General features: G+C 35.9%; 1 protein-coding gene across 7 annotated transcripts in view; it reads right to left on the reverse strand.

Moving 5' to 3' along the window:
* Positions 1-19,776, reverse strand: part of VRK2 (VRK serine/threonine kinase 2) — a gene marked incomplete at its 3' end in the record, with an annotated part of 101,121 nt that extends 81,345 nt beyond the window's left edge. For 5 of the 7 annotated variants that reach the window (XM_081265557.1, XM_081265558.1, XM_081265556.1 and 2 more), the window contains exons 1-2: positions 19,619-19,776; positions 17,487-17,627 (exon numbers count right to left, since the gene is read on the reverse strand). In XM_081265557.1, the coding sequence (XP_081121683.1) occupies positions 17,487-17,627; positions 19,619-19,760 (283 nt within the window). In that variant the 5' untranslated portion in view covers positions 19,761-19,776. Of the gene's footprint in view, positions 1-675; positions 777-17,486; positions 17,628-19,424; positions 19,566-19,618 lie in introns of those variants that run through there. The other 2 variants (XM_081265562.1, XM_081265559.1) reach the window with 2 other exon arrangements.
* Positions 19,777-20,744: the final 968 nt, after the last annotated feature.

Here is a 20,744-nt window from a genome sequence, read left to right on the forward strand (position 1 = left end):
AGAAGACTCCATATAGTAAAAATGCTGGTTCACAAATTCATCTATAAATTCAAATCAATGCCAAACACAATCCCAGAATTTTTTTCTATCAATATAGATAGATTGATCCTAAAATGTATATGAAAAAGTAAAGATATGAGAATAGCTAAACCATTTTGAGGAAGAACAAAGTTGAAGGAATTACACTATCCAAATATCACAATACCCAAATGTACTCAGCCATTAAAATGGCAGAATAACAAACTATGATACATCCATACAACTTGACAATAAAAAGAACAAGTCTAATCTTGAAAAGTTACATTCCATATGATTCCATTTATAGAAATCCTATACATTCTCAAAAAGATAAAACTGTATTGCAGAACACAAATCAGCAGTTAGAAATAAAGGGAGGGTGCGACCACAAAAGGAGAGCATGAGGACTTCAGAGGTGATGCATCTGTTCTAAATCCTAATTGTGTTTGCAGCATGTGAAAATTCATAGAAATATACACACACAACAAAGTGCTAAAATAATAGACAACTGCATAATTATAATACAAAATAGTAAATGCCTAGAGATAAAATAGAGGCAAAAATGTTGCAGAGAAGAAATCCACAGTGCACAACTTTGGTAAAAAGTGCATAAAGGAAAACAGGCTTCAACAGGAAGGGTACTTCAAAGGAGTATACTTGCTTATGCAGAAACTGGAGAGAGCATGTAGGTGAAAAGCAGGAAGAACAGAACAAGCAAGATGATCTCCGTATTTTATTTCCAGCAATGGATTCCAAGACTATAATAAATAAGAATTTTTTTTATATTTACTAAGTCACCACACCTGAAATGTTTTAAATATATTCTTATATAATTGAAAAAAAAAGGTTTATTATAATACCATTCAAGTCACTTAGAATTTTTTCCTGTAAATTTTACATTAATTACTGTAGCACAATTAGCTATCTTCAAGGCCTGTTAGTAATGCTGTGTTTCTTGGAAGCCTGGTATGTGGAGCAGATGAAAGCTGAAATGCACAAGCTGAAATGTGGATGGAGGAACACAGTCCCTGCCCTTTTCCCTTATATACCTAGCTCCATAGAGACCTGTGAAAACTTTCTGGTAACTGACTTATTTTCAATTTCTTTATAATACCTCCAGTGATACTTAATTTATTACTGGATGTCTCATATATTTTCTTTTCCTATTTTAAAGGATAAAAATAAACCAGTAGCATTCTGGTCATATTAAATTCTGCCATTATGGTGATATCACTTTGCTTTATTAAGCTTTTGGCATTATATAATACATTGTTTAGTTCTCTTAATGACTTTCTATGGAATATAAACTAATAAAACTATTGTTTTCCTCTTATAGGTGCATGAAAAATCTTAAACTTTTAGTGTGTTTGTATCTTATCAAGTATTTTTTGGTGACAGAAATTATAGAATTTTGGTCAATCATATTCTTTGAAAGGGATGCGACACTTGAACATAGTAACAGACAATTACATTATATCTAATATTCTACAAGTTAATATTATTTTTTGCTTTCCTTTGCCTATTACTTACTAGCTGTGGTACACATTATACATTTATTTCATTTTATAACAGATTACATCTTTTAAATATCTATTTCAGATATTAACCCTGACATTTTAGTTCATCCATTTTTATTATTAATTAAATACATTGGGAGCTTGCATGAAGGGCCAAAATACAACTTTTGGGTTTAATTGTCAACCCGAAAATTCCTTACCACACACAGTTTCACTGATCTACTTCAGAAATGTGACTTTCATTACAAAATTCTATATTCAAATTACTGTTCTTAAAGTAACTTCTCCAGTTTTTTAAAAAAATATTTATTTATTTATGCATCTTTAGTTTTAGGTGGATACATTAGTTTGTTTTTATGTGGTGCTGAGGATCGAACCCAGTGCCTCATACATGGCTAGGCGAGCACTCTACCACTGAACTACCACCCCAGCCCCAGTTCTCCAGTTTTTACTACCCTTGTTTTACTTTATATCATCAAATCTTAATATTTTAAACCATTTTAAGTTTTTTCAATCATATACATTCAAGGCCATTAAAGTCTATTTTATATAAGTAATAACCTGTTGCAAAATGATTTCAGATTTCCTACAATCTCAAATTTTTACTTCTATCTCCCAAGAGACATAAAATTTGGCCAATACAAGAATGATAGCCATATTTCTCTTAACTATCATGAGTCTATTTTCAAAGTATACAAAGTAAGGACTGAAATGGTTCTTGATCTGCCTTTTATTTTTTTTAATATTTATTTTTTAGTTGTAGGTGGACAGTAATATCTTTATTTCATTTGTATGCAGTGCTGAGGTTTGAACCCAGTGCCTCACGTGAGCACTCTACCACTGAGCCACAACCCCAGCCCCTTGATCTTTCTTTAAAAAAAAAAATATTGTAAATTTTGTATTTTAGATGTTAAGACCATACTAACAATTTTTAGCCCCATTCCCACTTTTTTGAAACACTTTCTAATATTTATGCTGAAATCAGGTTTCCAATGAGGAAAGTCATTCTTATGTCTTTCATTATGGTTTCTATTTTGCAGGACTTATAATTCCATGTGATACTCTTATTATCCAAAAGTATACTACCTATGCAGATAACAGGACCATTATTTTTTCTTCTTAATAATTTGTGTCATTTTTCTTTCTATTTGATTCTTTCATTAAAGCCTTTATAGATACATATCTAATACCATTTTCTTTCATAGGACTTAATAAAACTTGTTCTTACAGTGATTCCATACTGCATTCAATTTACATTTAATTACATAATTAATTTAAGAATACATGCCAGTTCACAAACTTTCTTCTGAAGTAGAAGTTCTGATGATCATGAGAGTCTACAGTTTTTCTTGACCTTTTCATCATGCAATATTTGCCCATCAGATACACAACAATGTCTGTTTTCTACTCAAAGTGTTGTGTGTGGAAATTTAAAAATCAGTTTTACCACTTTTTTCTTATAGCAACCTCTGAATATTTAATAAGACAGTAGTTTTACATACCCAATATTCCATTCTCAATTATAATATATCCGACACTGGAGATCTAAGTTAGAACTGTAACGCATGATCTCCCAATACATACTAGATCAAATGAAATGAACTTTTCTTCATATTCTCAGGAATTGAAATTAATATCCTATTTATAGTAAATCTGATGTTAAGTGGTGGAAAAAATATATTGCTAAAATATGTGCAATACATAGATCAAATATATTTTTATGAAAAAGTGATAGTGCATACAAGCTGATAAAGATTTTAATGGCTCTTCAGGCTTTTCAAAATTGAATAAAACTAAAATTGTCTAGTTTATTTTAATAGCTTGCTTTTGTTCAAAAACTTATATTCTAATAGCTTACATTTTGTCCATTCCTTTTCTTATTATGTATATATTCCAAAGAAAAAAGTATTCTAATATAACATCTAGTACTGCAATATATATAGTTGATAATATTAAAAATATTCAAAGTTGAATGAATTTGGAAGTTCTCCCTCTTTTTCTATTTCCTGAAATAGCTTGAAAAGTATTGGTATTAGTTCCTCTTTAAAGGTTTTGTAAAACTCTGCTGTATACCCATCCGGTCCTGGGCTTTTCTTAGATGGTAATCTTTTGATGGTTTCTTCTATTTCCTCAATTGATATTGGTCTGTTTAGGTTGTCTATATCCTCCTGACTCAATCTGGGCAGATTATATGACTTAAGAAATTTATCAATGCCTTCACTATCTTCTATTTTATTGGAGTATAAGGATTCAAAATAATTTCTGATTATCTTCTGTATTTCTGAAGTGTCTGTTGTGATATTGCCTTTTTCATCCCGTATGCTAGTAATTTGAGTTCTCTCTCTTCTTCTCTTCGTTAGCATGGCTAAGGGGTCTGTCGATTTTATTTATTTTTTCAAAGAACCAACTTTTAGTTTTGTCAATTTTTTCAATTGTTTCTTTTGTTTCGATTTCATTAATTTCAGCTCTGATTTTAATTATTTCTTGCCTTCTACTTCTTTTGCTGTTGTTTTGCTCTTCTTTTTCTAGGATTTTGAGATGAAGTATGAGATCATTTATTTGTTGGTTTTTTCTTTTTTTAAGGAATGAACTCCAAGCAATAAATTTTCCTCTTAGAACTGCTTTCAATGTGTCCCATAGATTCTGATATGTTGTGTCTGTGTTTTCATTTAACTCTAAGAATTTTTTAATTTCCTCCTTGATGTCTTCTAAAACCCACCCTGATTCCTAAACCAGACAAAGACACTTCAAAGAAAGAAAACTACAGACCAATATCTCTAATGAACCTAGATGCAAAAATCCTCAATAAAATTCTGGCGAATCGGATACAAAAACATTTCAAAAAAATTGTGCACCATGATCAAGTAGGATTCATCCCTGGTATGCAAGGCTGGTTCAATATACGGAAATCAATAAATGTTATTCACCACATCAATAGACTTAAAAATAAGAACCATATGATCATCTCAATAGATGCGGAAAAAGCATTCGACAAAGTACAGCATCCCTTTATGTTCAAAACTCTCGAAAAACTAGGGATAACAGGAACATACCTCAACACTGTAAAAGTAATCTATGCTAAGCCTCAGGCTAGCATCATTCTGAATGGAGAAAAATTGAAGGCATTCCCTCTAAAATCTGGAACAAGACAGGGATGCCCTCTCTCACCACTTCTGTTCAACATAGTTCTCGAAACACTGGCCAGAGCAATTAGACAGATGAAAGAAATTAAAGGCATAAAAATAGGAAAAGAAGAACTTAAATTATCACTATTTGCAGATGACATGATTCTATACCTAGCAGACCCAAAAGGGTCTACAAAGAAACTATTAGAGCTAATAAATGAATTCAGCAAAGTGGCAGGATATAAAATCAACATGCATAAATCAAAGGCATTCCTGTATATCAGCGACAAATCCTCTGAAATGGAAATGAGGACAACCACTCCATTCACAATATCCTCAAAAATAATAAAATACTTGGGAATCAACCTAACAAAAGAGGTGAAAGACTTATACAATGAAAACTACAGAACCCTAAAGAGAGAAATTGAAGAAGATCTTAGAAGATGGAAAAATATACCCTGTTCATGGATAGGCAGAACTAACATCATCAAAATGGCGATATTACCAAAAGTTCTCTATAGGTTTAATGCAATGCCAATCAAAATGCCAACGGCATTTCTTGTAGAAATAGAGAAAGCAATCATGAAATTCATATGGAAGAATAAAAGACCCAGAATAGCAAAAACAATGCTAAGCAGGAAGTGTGAATCAGGTGGTATAGCGATACCAGACTTCAAACTATACTACAGAGCAATAGTAACAAAAACAGCATGGTACTGGTACCAAAACAGGCAGGTGGACCAATGGTACAGAACAGAGGACACAGTAACCAACCCACAAAACTACAACTTTCTTATATTTGATAAAGGGGCTAAGAGCATGAAATGGAGGAAGGATAGCATCTTCAACAAATGGTGCTGGGAAAACTGGAAATCCATATGCAACAAAATGAAACTGAATCCCTTTCTCTCGTCATGCACAAAAGTTAACTCAAAATGGATCAAGGAGCTTGATATCAAATCAGAGACACGGCATCTGATAGAAGAAAAAGTTGGCTACGACCTACATACTGTGGGGTCGGGCTCCAAATTCCTCAATAGGACACCCATAGCACAAGAGTTAACATCTAGAATCAACAAATGGGACTTACTCAAACTAAAAAGTTTTTTCTCAGCAAAAGAAACAATAAGAGAGGTAAACAGGGAGCCTACATCATGGGAACAAATCTTTACTCCTCACACTTCAGATAGAGCCCTAATATCCAGAGTATATAAAGAACTCAAAAAATTAGACAATAAGATAACAAATAACCCAATCAACAAATGGGCCAAGGACCTGAACAGACACTTCTCAGAGGAGGACATACAATCAATCAACAAGTACATGAAAAAATGCTCAACATCGCTAGCAGTCAGAGAAATGCAAATCAAAACCACCCTAAGATACCATCTCACTCCAGTAAGATTGGCAGCCATTATGAAGTCAAACAACAACAAGTGCTGGCGACGATGTGGGGAAAAGGGTACACTTGTACATTGTTGGTGGGACTGCAAATTGGTGCAACCAATTTGGAAAGCAGTATGGAGATTTCTTGGAAAGCTGGGAATGGAACCACCATTTGACCCAGCTATTCCCCTTCTCGGTCTATTCCCTAAAGACCTAAAAAGAGCATGCTACAGGGACACTGCTACATCGATGTTCATAGCAGCACAATTCACAATAGCAAGACTGTGGAACCAACCTAGATGCCCTTCAATAGACGAATGGATAAAAAAAAAAAAAATGTGGCATTTATACACAATGGAGTATTACTCTGCACTAAAAAATGACAAAATCATAGAATTTGGAGGGAAATGGATGGCATTAGAGCAGATTATGCTAAGTGAAGCTAGCCAAGCCCTAAAAAACAAATGCCAAATGTCTTCTTTGATATAAGGAGAGTAACTAAGAACAGACTAGGGAAGAAGAGCAGGAGAAGAAGACCAACATTAAACAAGGATGAGAGGTGGGAGGGAAAGGGAGAGAGAAGGAAAATTGCATGGAAATGGAGGGAGACCCTCAGGGTTATACAAAATTACATACAAGAGGAAGTGAGGGGAAAGGGAAAAATAATACAAGGGGGAGGAATGAATTACAGTAGAGGGGGTAGAGAGAGAAGAGGGGAGGGGAGGGGAGGGGGGATAGTAGAGGATAGGAAAGGCAGCAGAATACAACAGACATGAGTATGTCAATATGTAAATCAATGGAAGTGTAACTGATGTGATTCTGCAATCTGTATACGGGGTAAAAATGGGAGTTCATAACCCACTTGAATCAAAGTGTGAAATATGATATATCAAGAACTATGTAATGTTTTGAACAACCAACAATAAAAAAATAAATAAATAAAATAAAAAAAATATTCAAAGTTTACCCTACATGAAATGTTCTAATTTTTTCATGAAAACATCTGTAATTATTATTATGTAATATCCTGAAAGAACTGAACAACTTTCAAAAACCTAGACTACTATTATATATATATATATTATTATCTAAAACAAATTCTGCATCAAGAGATCTATTCTTTCACAAGATTCCACTCATCTGAGTATATTTTTATACTTTATCCAATACAGGATATAGTATTATAGGAAGAGCATCTTTAAATTACCATTGAAAAGACATGATAGAGACCAAATCAATATTTGTAAAAATATCTATTTTTTACATGATGCTTGTTGAATTTCTATCAGATTTAAAGAGGTGTCTTTGACTTCCTATTTCTTATTAGACTAAAAACAAATGTATAAAATCCCTCTAAACTAGACAATTTATTCAATTTTGAAAAGCCCGAAGAGCCATCAAATCTTTTATCAGGTTGTATGCAGTACTGGTGGACTAGTATCGCTTTTTCATTAAAATATTTTTTATCTAAGGTATAGCATATTTTTTAATATATTTTTTTCCACTGCTTAACATGAGATTTACTATAAATATCAGATGTTCTTTCACAGATTTGGTGATCTTAATATTAAAAACACATCACTGATGCTCTATGCCTTGAGCTGTCAATCTGAATGAAAATGACAACATTAGAAGCATCATCAGTAACAGATTTCTTAAATTAGTTGCCAATACTATCAATTACATATTTTGCTGTTATTTTAGAAATAAGCTTGTCTTCAGCACACCATTTGCCACTATCTTCTCTGGCTAGCAAAAAACTCAAAGTGTTCTTTGACAAGGGACATCAATCAGTAGAGCAAAGAAATTTGGGTTCAAATGTAGATGAAGACATTTATTAAAACTGTGCCCTGGAGGCAAATTATTTAACCTCCTCAGACCTCAATATCATCCTGACAAAGTTGTTGGAAGGATTAAATGTAAGGATGTCCGTAAAAACTTAACACACACCTTGGACATACTAAGGGCAAGACTTTAGTAGCTGATGATGAAAATGATGATTTCCTAAAAAGAATTTCACCAATCAGTCCCAGCAGCAGTTATGAGATGTCAGAGACGTGTGACACATCTGCTATGTTTTCCTGGATGTCATCTTTCCTTCTTCACTTTTCTAAGCTCTATGTTCATGGCCTCCTAGGTGAGGCTTTGGTAACATTGCCTCTAAGAGGTTCATTAGGTGGCACTCAGAATACCTGAAACAGAAGCAATCTTCTCCACGTACCCCTTCCACACATGTTGAAGCTTCCGATTGCTCTTGCTTGAAATAAATTTGCAGGAAGCTGCCTTTACTCTACACTAAGCCTAGGAGAGAAAAATGGCCAGTGTCTCTGGGGAATAATTAACAAAAGACAGTTTGTTTCATCTTCATGATAAAATACAGCATCCCCACTAAAAGGCAAATTCATCATTCCCCGAAGTTAAATAGAATGACACTTTAAAAGTAATTCCAGCTGATTAAATTTAGGATTCTGAAAAAAATTAATTCATGAATATACTCTGAATCTTTCATTTGATTTTAAAATGTATAAATGTTCATTTAACTTTGAGCCCTTGCCTCTCAGTGTTCTATTCTGAGCTAGTCAAACAAGTGGTAGCAGGCATGCTGGGCTCAATAATACTGCCTCTCATATTTAAATACTCTATTTCACTTGGATTGCAAATTAAAGACAGTCTCCTGAACACTGACACATTTTCAATGATTGATTTTGCAAAACGTGTTGATTTTTCCTACACTGTTTTGCTTCTATGTGTGTCAACTTTGGCCTTCTTGTCTTGCTCCTTTGCAGCATTGCTGTCTCTTTGAAACCATTGTCTGCCTGATATGAAAAATGTACATTAAACCTCATGACTAATTACATAGACAGAAAATTCTGGATCTCGAACAAAAAATGCCTATACTCAGAAACCACAACAAAAGCTTCTGACTGTGTACAAAATCCTTAGTCAAACCTTTAACTGACTTGGATCAAAAGAAATTCCAGGGCTGGGGATGCAGCTCAGTGGTAAAGCATTTGCCTAGCATGTGCAAGGCCTTGGGTTTGATCACCAGCAAAACACACACACACACACACACACACACACACCCCAAGAAATTTCAATGATTTCTGTTAAAGTTGTGTTTAAGTCTTTGAAAATCTGATCTTACGTATGATTTCTAATACACATCTATCAATTCATCTAGTGGTAAACACCATCTTTTTTTCTCCACAAAAGTTTACTTTCTATTAGACCTATTCCAATTAAATGCTATCCAGTATAACTGTTTTATTCTAAACATAAAGCTTTTCTTCTTAACACAATGTCCAGTTGTTTTAAAATAGACTTTTCCCAATGAAGCCTACAATCTATGGATTAAGTGCATGGTTTCTTATATTTTAATAATACTTGGAAATTCCTAAGAATTGAGTAGATTCTTTCCCCCCAAACTCTTCCAAATATACAAAATAATGTCTCTAAATCTAAAAATTGTAGTACCTTACATAGAGATTACATATTTTAGTATAGAGATCACAAAATTTAGTATAAATAGACCATCTACCTATTGGGAAGGTGATTTTTACTTTTCCATTAAAGGCTAGTTCTACAGTTAATTTACAAATCCTTTATTAAAAACTGATATGCAAGGTCATATTTAAGACTCTAGACAGATTGCCTATAAAGAACTTACTACAATGCATATGAATGTGCTCTCACCCAAGGGTAGGATGAGAGGGTTTGAAAAGACAGTAAGCAGAGAGTCATCACAAGAAGTAATAAGCTGAGCACTATGAGAAAGCATACTATGGAAACAAAGAAAAAAGATATGGGCGCTCCTACTTCAGTCTTTAGCATGACCAAATTCCCATAGAGTTTTACCAGTCACACTTTGTTTTCTACAACTAGTCCTAGCAACAGACCTCCTAACTTACAATTGACCAAGTCTAAGTACTCTGGCTGTTGCCTGCTTTTTTGTTAGATCATCTCTTCTCCACCTTTACCTCTACAGCTTACACAGTTACCAAGTGCAGTAAATGCACCACAAGCAACCACACCAGTATTTTGGGAAGCCCTGCAGTGACTACTAGTACACTAATTAACCAGCTGGATATAAAACGTGAGTTGCTTGAAAATGTTTCAAAAAGGGAAGATGAGAGGAGGAGCAAAAGTAGTCAACACTCCTCCTCCTCAGAAATGGCTATAATACCTAAGCAGAGCAGGTTGGATTGAGGTCTGCACATGAGCCAAAGCTTAGAATTTCATTGCCTTTGTTGGCTCATGTCACTTCTTTAATTAATGTCACTTTCTCTGGTTTAATATCAGAGCAAGTGACAAGATTGGTTCTGGATGAATTGTGTTTTCCGAGGACTGTATGGCACACTCTCCTGCAGTCTGACAGAGGGACGTGCCAGTTTTAGTTGGCAGTTGCGATGCACCAGCTTTAGTTTTAGTAGTTTAATTTGTGGCAGTTATATGTTTTGAATACGTTGAAGTATTCACAACGGTCTCATGGAATCTGTTCCATATATAAAGTTTACACAGTGGAAAAGCAAAAGCAATGGCTATGCGGTGATTAGAAAAAGCTGCTCTTGCCCACAGCTGGTCTTACAGGCATCCCTGTAAATTTAAGAGCATGTAGGTGAAATGGTTGAAGTGATCACAGGGAATGGTTCCCTATTTTTATTTTTCATTTTTTGGTGGGGGGGATTTCTGTAGTGGGTGTGAGACAATCACAAGGAATATGATGTTTAGAACGCAATTTTATGCAAAATCCATTATTCAAGAAGCAAAGTTTATATACATGATAGACATGCAATGAAATAAGTGTAAGAACAGGAAGTTTTACTCCTTTTGCATTAAGTTCGTTCTAACATTTTGGTAAGCTAAGTTTTTGTTGATAGAAAAATTCAGTAGGGTTTCTGCAATGAGGAGAAAGGACTAAACTTTTTCCTTTGGTTTTTTAAAAATCTTTCTGTTTCAGGCTGAAATACTCTAAAGGTTTTTATTTGGAGTGTTCCCTTCATCATCTTCTTTATATACTTCATGAAGCACCATCAGTTCATGGTGAGAAGAGCTGCCACCATGGAGTTCTTCTAAACTTTGCCTGCCCTTTCTAAATTTAGGGTTCTTTACTGCAGCAGGTTGAAGATCTGGCTTTGATTGCACCTGGCTCTGCTGGAGAATAGAAATATTCATCTCCACTGAATACACGCTGCTTAAGTGCTGGAGGCACTTGCAGGAGAGTAACTCTCATTGGAAACTTCATTACAATACTTTCTCTTCCCTACATGAAGTAGTAATTCTCATTCACCAAAGATAGAATTTTGCCTGACACAGCCACAGGAGTTCCTGTTTGACTTTCAAAATTAATCAACCTCTAAGCTGGAGTAAAAATGGCATGTCCTTTAACCTTAAGCACAAAAAGCTCTCAACAGACTGCAGTTTTTACATCCCTGGATGGGAGTTTGGGCCCCTGATACTTAAACTTGATTCACATACTGGGTTTCTGGCATGCTTTTGCCTATACCCATCTGCTAGCCTGGCACAGTGCCCATTCAGAAGGTGTGATGCCAGTTTCAATAGGGCATAGGTGCCAATCAAAGATGGGTTTGGAGGGGCAGCATGCAGAACGCAGCAAAAGTCAGTCCTTCTGCCAGAAGTTCCTCCTGTTATCATATAATGCCAATGAAGGGCCACATGCTTCATTGCTTGGGATCACACTGCATCTGTAGATGTTTCTGGCCTTCAATGGATGTCTTTCTACACAATCTTTTCCCTCAATTGGAGATGTTAAAGAAAAGACCAGTCCACCTGGCTATCTTTTTAAAAGAAACAGAAGTCTAACAATTATCATGCAATAATTGCTCTGTTATCTGTCTTTTCTCCTAAAATGTTCTTCCACATAGAAGACAGTATTCAGGAAAAACATAGTCCATGTAATGGAGCTGTAAGGGACAAACATTCTGAAGAAGTACTAATTGCAAAGCCAAGGATCTAAACACTATAAAATCCATAAACACCTTTGTATCATTAAGCGAGGACAGAAAATTTTCATTATTCAAATAGCTAACTTCTAGTGAGTTCTCTCATTTATAGCTTTAAAGTTTCTTAATCTTATTTATTTTATAAACATAGATATTCCTGTGTCTTAAAAGGAGGAACATACCTCATACTATTTATTCCTTTTCTTCCTTATCTAAAGAAACAAAACCTAAAACACTTTAGAAGCAGAAGTCTATCCATATTTCATAAGGAACCCAGAAGCTCTCAAAAGCTGAGAATTCTTTTATTGTGTGGCAATAGAGGTGATCGCATTTCATGAAGAAGAAATGTCCCCATAGCAATAAGTTTCAAATTAAAAAACCCTGAACACTGTAAACAGTTACAAGATAGTAACAGGTGCAGTGGAAGAGACATAACATATAAATGCACAGAAGAAAGAGGTAGTTTATAAACCTTCCCTTGAGGCAAGAGTTTGACAGTAAAAATGTTGAAAATGAAGAAACATAATGTGAAATATGTTAAAAATGAGGTCAGACAATTTTTAAAAATGAAAAACAGAAGCAAAGGCCAAGCTTTATAAGAACTTTCTCTTTTTAACAGAAAGGACCCAAACTTTCTTAGCTACTTAGTTTCTTGACTTACAGGTAAAAGAGCAATGCTCTTTTAAAACTCCAAATTAACAGCCAATGGAGAATACATACAAAATTAAAACACCTTTTAGGGACTTTAATTTCTTGTCTATTAAATTCACAAAAATCCCAAATTATTCATATTTTGAGTTAATATCACTGATCATCTATACTTTCATCTGAGAAAACTACTTATGCTATAGCTTCCTATAGAAATTATCTTTATTTTCAGTTACTCTTTTTTCCCCCGTAACACTGCTTGTCTCTAAGCCTTCTACATAAAACACTGCCAAAATAAAATTTAATACTAAGATGTGTAATAAAGCAGTCTGTGTTACAATAACTCTACCTTGTTACTAGCATTACATTAGGCTCTTCTGAACATTATTCTGTATACCTTAAAAAAATCAATCTACTACTCTGGAAGTTAAGGCAACAGGATCCCAAGTTTGAGGCCGGACTGGGCAATTTAGACTATGTGTCCAAATAAATAAAAAGGTCTGTGGATATATCTCAGGGGCAGAGCACGCTTGGGTTTAATCCCCAGTCAGTACTACTTTAAAAAAAAAAAAAATCAATCCATCACAGCCAATTTTTCTATTTATTTATTAAAAAAACTTCTGGGGCTGGGTTTGTGGCTCAGTGGTAAAGCATTTACCTAGCATGTATAAGGCACTGGTTTTGATTCTCAGTACCGCATATAAATAAATGAAAAAAAGTCTATTAACTAAAAAACATTTTTAAAAATTTCCTTACCAGTAAAATAAGTTAATTTTTTATAATTTATAAAAATCCCCCCCACACACAAAAAAAGTTTCTTTCTGTTTCTAAAAAGCAAAATTAGGCTATTCTGACAACATGACTCCCAAATGTCTGACAGTCCCTGGGATAAAGTCTAAACACTCATCCACAAAGAAATAATCCAATTGTTAAAACTTCTCATAGTTTCATTTATAATAATGTGTTCTTCTTTACACAAGAGAATGCTATTGATGTACTGTCAATAAAGCATATGCACATTCTTTCGAATGATGTCATGATAGTTCCCTTGCCTTGACCTTCCTTGTGACTTAGGGTACTCATCTGTCAAAACTGCACACTGGATTAAGGGTAACATCTCTAATTGTGGAAGAGATCAAAGGTAACTGGCTTGTATGGATTAAATACCCTAATCTCAGTCTCAATCCTGTGCATGACACTCCAAAGAGGGTAAATGGTCACCACTAAGCCCAACTTCAAAAATTTAAAACTTCCATAGGTAAATCATCTCTACTTTTACTCATAGGACAATCCTGCAAAGAAATTTGGAGGAAGTTTATCCTGTAGTTCTGTTTTTCTGGATTTTAAATAATTTCTGAAATTTATCTTTCTTATCTGAAGCAGAAGAGGTACAGTTTAAATGAGAATTTTTCATCCTTCCTTACGCCTCTATAGTAAATGTTAGAGGCAAAGCAGATATATAGGTTGGTGAGCAAAATCTCCTGAAGATTTCTGTGGACATTTCTATGTTCTTAGCTTTATCACATAGGCAACTCTTCTAAAATCCATAACAGGATAAACAGAAAATCCTTCTAATGAAGGTCTTTGTCACTATCCTAATCCACTCTGGCATGAGATATTTAGAATGGGAAATTTTAAACAAATAAGTAAATTACATTTATTAAGTGCTTACAAAATTCCAAGTACTTTAAACACCTTATCTCATTTAATCCTCATAATTATTACTAACTAAATTATACAAAACAGAAATAAAGACTCCAAAAGATTGAGAAAGTGAAAGTCACTCTGATTTTAAGTGGCATAGTCAATTCAGGATCAGACTCAAATTTGCCTAACACCAAAAAAAAAAAAAAACCCTGCTCCTATTATGCAGTTCTCCCTTGGGTTACTTGATTCTATCTTATACATAGCATTAAAAGAACAACTCAGACCTTCAATTCTGTTTCCCTGGAGTTTTAGAAACTTTTTCAATCATTTGATACTAAAATGACAGCAAGTTTCCCTATACCCTAGACCAGATTCCTTTCTTCCTGCCCCCACACCTTTCAGAAACAAAGAAAGAACCTTGACTTTGTTCTTGTATTCAGACTTTCCTTTTCCCTCTTAAAACTATTTCTATTAATGCTACAGGCACATCATTTCTCTGAGTCAAGGGTAAACACCAAACTTCTCTGCCCCTTCCCATTTCCTGTAAGTCGCTGATTACTGAGAGGCCTGGGCTATTGATCTCAAAGCTAGAGGACAGTTGCACATGCACAATGAGTTAGACATAGTGGCTAGTTTCTTCTCAGCCTTAGGCAACAAATGCTGATAAAGTGTCTGCCAAAGCAGTGTATCTGGAAAGAATATCTGAAAAGAAAATAGCTGGATACAAAGTTATTAAGGAAAACCTGAAAATGACTGCTTCTTAATTTATATATAGGAAGTGATGTGAACCACAGTGAACTGCAAAAAGCAATGTAATTTCTTACATAGTTTCAAAAATAATAAAAAACTAAGTCTAATGAAGTTAAATGGATTCTATGATTCTTTGGTACCACTTTTGGTAACAATGACAATATTTGGAACACACAACTATATTATACATTCTGAAGCATGGAGCCTTTTTCTCAAAATAGTTAAACATTTCTTTAAAGGCTTTCCCCAGTGGGGTATACTTTCTAATCTTCCCCAGATCCAGGTTCTAAAATTCAGATATTAGAGAGTACTATATAACATTGAACTTTGAAATATGTTTAAAATAAGTATTATTTTGGTAATGAGAAAGAATTTAAAAAAATATGACACGTACTTTGACTGAAGAAAGAAGACTTCTGTATTTGAATAGTAAAAATGAATCTTATGCCTAAGGAAAGACATTCCCTTTTCACAACTTCACAACAGGAATGAAACAAGTAGCACATATAAACATGTACACATATGTGTACAGACATAATAATCTTAACCATGCACTTGAAGTTAAATACATATAATACAAATTAATACATATTAATAAATAATATTTACATTTTAAAAAGCAAAAAGGCATAAGATCTTTACAGTCAATGCTTTTCTTTGGAATTACTCAAGAAATTCAAATGTTAGAAAACTAAAAGTATAAGTGATAAGCTGTGGGAAGCAAGACCATAGCTCAATCACATCAGAAATAATCTACTTAAACCGAGCATGGTGGCGCACGCCTGTAATCCCAGCAGTTTGGGAGGCTGAGGCAGGAGGATAGTGAGTTCAAAAACAAAACAGAGCTGGGGATATGGCTCAGTGGTTGAATGCCCCTGAGTTCAATTCCCAGTATAAAAAAAAAAGAAATAATCTACTTGACTTCATATTTCTGACTTTGAATCAAGACAGTATACTAGAGATCTTCACTCTTTGCTATAAGAGAATTAACTAATTTGAAGTATCAAACAACACTTATTCTACAGGGACTTCTACTCTATCTGTACTTTATCTGCACTATCTCATATGATACCCCACAGGTGAAACTGGGCCCTTGAGACTAGATGCTCTCTGGATTTTAAAGACTTTCACAAAAAAAGTAAAATATTTCATTATTTTTATAGTAACAAAGAAATGATATTTTGGGTATATTAAACACCTAATAATGCATTTTATTACAACAAATTTCACCTGTTTAACACTCTTTTAATGTGTTTCCTAGAAATTATTAAATTACATATGTGGCTCACATTACATTTCTGTTGCACAGTGCTGTCTGTGTCACTCAACATCATAGCATTTTTCAAGCAGGTTGAAATCCTTTAAATGGGGAAACTGCACTTAACCCAGGCAATTTTTCTGGGCTGATCTTGTCTTTCTAATAAAATTAAAATGATAACAAGCAGTTGTTTATTAACTGAATTTCATTCATTTATTCAAAACTACAATCATAACATTATCAGAAAAGGTTCTCCATTTTTCATAATCCATGCAACAGGTTTGTTTGGAAATATTTTGAGGAGGAACACACAGAAATAGTTGAGTCACTTTTAGTAGAATTTATCCTTGTGGTTTATTTGTTGTTGTCTTAGTGCTTGGGATGGAACCCCAGAGCCTTTCACATGCCAAGCAACATTATACCAAAAGCTACACCACTCCCAGCTTCAGGGTATTAAAAAAAAAAAAAAATCATTTATTCATCAAATCAAATCTTGCAAGGGAGATCTTCCTCATTCCACCATAGACTTAAGAAAGATTTTAATGGTCTAAATTTTAAGTATGTAAATGCATTGTAGGGGTATAACCAACCAGGGTCCCCCACCTGCACCACAGTACAACAAAAAGAAAAAACAATTTGAGTGTCTGTTTTCTCAATTATCCAAAGGATGGAACATAACCAGTATCGCTCTACACACTCAAGAGAGAAGTTAATCCATTCCATGCATAGATGCTGGGTTATTAAACCTTAATTCTCCAGTGGAGAACAGGTAAGAATTTATTAGACCTCTGTATTTACCTAAATATTAACAATTAAGATTCACAAAAAGAAAGCATTTATATTTTACAGTTGTTGTTTCTGAGCTGTAAGAAGTATGATTCCAGGAAATCAAGCTTTCAAAAACAAAAAAAAAAGTACTCACATTTTGTCTGGCAGATTGTATAATTATGCTCTGAAAAGATTTCTAAGAGTCATTTAGGAAAACATGGACAACAGGGAGTGTGTTAGTCATGTCTTGAACCTAAAGTTAACATACTAGACATTAACAATCTTTAAATTACTTCATAAAGCACATCTATGAATTCTACATTATATGAGTTTCAATTTTTAAAAATATCATTATCACAGTAACAATCACACAGATAAAAATATTTGGTAATTTACAGTCAAACTTTACCTAAATATATCAATCCAAATCCTCCAGAACCAATCATCTTGCCCAGCACCCATTGTTTTCCTTCCACATCATCCAGAACTTTGCCTTCTGGAAGTGGAACAGGAAGTTTGTATTTCCCATTTCTTCTTGGCGGCATCACTCCTATTGGCATAAGGGGCGAGATAAATGGTTAAAAAAAAAAAATGATGAGTTAAAACACATTGCCCAAAATGTCTTCTCTGAGGAATTTTTCCAGTGTCCCATAAATTAGGATTCAGCAGTTAATTCAGTTTGGGGAAACCCACCCACTACAATCAAGTTAGAAATTCACATATATTACAATCTTGAAATCTAAGAGGTTATTAAAAGCCAAAAAACAACCAATCTATTGAATTTCATTTTAATTAATATTTCAAATATTCCTTTAGGGGTTCTACAGTAACATTACTGAATAGACTTTAAGAAGCAAAGGGTTAACAATTTTCAACAAGGAAGAGAAAATAAATTTCATATACATGCAAATACTCCCTTAAGAATGCCATGTGAAAGGTCTTCAGTCACTAGGAAAGAATTCAGCTTCGAATTAGAAAGACATGGCAATGTACCACCAAGCAAGTCATCTAAAGGAGTAGGTATTCAGTAAATATTTGTTAAATAAACAAGGAATTTTCATAGATATATGATTTAGCAGATTAGGCTCCTGGGTAATTTCAGGGCTGGCAAGCTCCTCTTTCTCAAAGTAAAAAACAGCCCTATGTTAAGTGCCCTAGCCTGGTATTCCCAGCAACTCCAGAGGCTGAAGCAGGAGGATCACAAATTCCAGCCCAGTCCAGGCAACTCAGCAAAACCCTGTCTCAAAAATAGGAAGACTGGGGATATGTAGCTCCATAATAGCGAGCTCCTGGGCCAAATCCCAGGTATTTCTTACAAATACAAAAAGGGTATAGAGTACAGCTATATTCTGTCCTGTCAACAAGAACTACAATATGAGCCATATGACTTTCATCAATTAATTGTAATTGTACCCAGGTTAGAATATTCCACAGTGGAAGATTTTGAGTTGAAAGACAACTTTAGAAGGAAAAATATATATATATACCAGAACACCTGAAACTAATTTAAACGGGAGTAACCACGATCTAAATAATTTTTAAACTAAGAACTTTAGATAGAAAAGTTATGTATAAATCCAGCCCATATAAATGTGAAGGTTTTTTTCCCTATTCCTTCTTATCTTCCATAGGAGAAAGGATCTGCTCCTTTTAACAGGTTTTTTTTCCCTCCCTCACTTGTTGAATCCAGGGCCTGGTCAATGACTCATCACTATCAACATAATGAAGGGATAATGAAGGAACACAGCATGGTTCCTTAACAATATTAACCTGTCCTCCTGGCAGACACACAAGGGAAGCCAGGAATTTGGTCAACCATCACTAGGATACTGTATCATAAAGTAGGGAAAGTTTTATGGGGGCGGGGGCGGGGGCGGGGGTGTCCCCTTCACCAGCACATCATGCATACTGATGTCCAGGAGGAATTTACCAATTTAAAACTTTGAAGTCTTTGAAAAACAACTGTTGAGTATGGCAAAAATTACAATTAAGTAGACAAACGCGGTTTCATGAAAGGCGAATGTCATCAGGGCTTGAGACACAAGAGTCTGGGTTGGGGGGGGGGGGGGCTCTTTTAAGGCCAGGCCCTGACACGGGTGTCCCTTCTGCTTTCTGGGTTACTTCCCTGAGTTTGATGAAGAGCTAACACGAGTTTCCGGGCACAGACCGGTAACCGCGGACTTCATCATCAGCCAGGGCCGGGCTCAGGGCCTGGGAGGCCAAGGCCCTTGGAGGGGGCGCTGGGTCAACGCGGCCCACGGCCCCGCGCGCCCCCTCCCCAGAGGTCGCCGGGCCCTGCGCGGGCGCCGCCGGCGTCTGCACTCCAACTTCCCGCCTCCTGGCGCACCAGCCAAAGAAGAAACAACTCCTCACTCCCCGCCGAAACTCCGCCCGGCTTTCGGCGCACGCTAAAGCCGCGAAGGGGATGCCGGGTGCTCCCGGAGTTGGGAAAGTCAGGAACCCACCAGCGACGCCCCCACCCCAGGCCCGCCCAGGGACGCGCCCCCGTCCCAGGCCCACCCCCGAGAGCAGGAGACTGACCCGGCCTCGGTGTCCGCCGCCCGCCACGCGCTGCCTGCCGCCTGTGCTCGCGGCCGGGCGGGGCGCGGCCTCCAGTTCCCCGCGCAGGCGGCCCGCCAAGGGGCCGGGCTGACTCATCTGCGCCCGGCGCCGCCCCGAGCATCCAGCCGGCGCCCTCCCTCCAGCGGCCTGTGCACGCCCAGAGGGGAGAAGAGCTGGTGGCGGGGTAAATCAGAAATGGGACAGAATTATTTTATCCGCCCTAGCCTTCCCCAACTGGCGGAAGAGCCTTCAGTTCAGGGTGGAGTGGAACAGGCGCGAAGTGCACTTTGTAGGACCAGGGTTGGGTCTCGCGTACCGCCTGCGTACCATAAGGATTTAGAATGTAAATACTGAAAGTAAAATTGGAGCCCTTTAATTCCATCGAATCAGGAATTGAAACTTCCTACATTAATCAAACTTTTCATTTTGAAAATGAAAGCATAAGACATTAAAATATATGTATATATGTCACAGATATGAAAGCATTTTTAAAGAGACTTAAGTCTATAGAATAATTTTGCCCTGAGAGTCATTATACACTAATCCATCAACGCCGATTCTTATTTTCATAAGATATATATGTAAAAGGACTGGTTGCTTATCCTAATATCCATGTGGAGTACTTACCTATCCACCCCCATTCTAAATATGCTCAGATTTCTACCAGTTCCCCAGGTTACTCTCTTTGGGAAGATACAGATCCAGCACCAGCCAGAGCAGATTACTCAAAACTCTTCTCTTTTCAAGCCTATATCCAGTGTGAGTAAAGCCTGTTAACCTTCAAAATATATCCAGAATCCACCACTCAATCACTCCTACTGTCATGATCCTGGTCCAAGTCACATTCTGTTGTCTGGAAAACTCGAATACTCTAGTAAATGCTGTCCTGTTTTCCTTCTACTCCCTCAGTCTATTCACAACAAACAGCCCATTTATCCTTTTAGAAGCCTATTTTAAATAACATCTGTACTTGAAACACTTCAGTATCATTCTGAGTTACTTAGTGCAAACTAATCCTTACCATGATCTAAAACAGCATTTCTCAACCCAGTCACTCCTGGTATTCAGGCCAGAAAATTCCTTATTGTGGAGAAAGGATAGGAAG

The sequence above is a fragment of the Spermophilus citellus genome, assembly GCF_964194105.1.
Source record: "Spermophilus citellus genome assembly, chromosome: 13".
Lineage (NCBI taxonomy): Eukaryota > Metazoa > Chordata > Mammalia > Rodentia > Sciuridae > Spermophilus > Spermophilus citellus.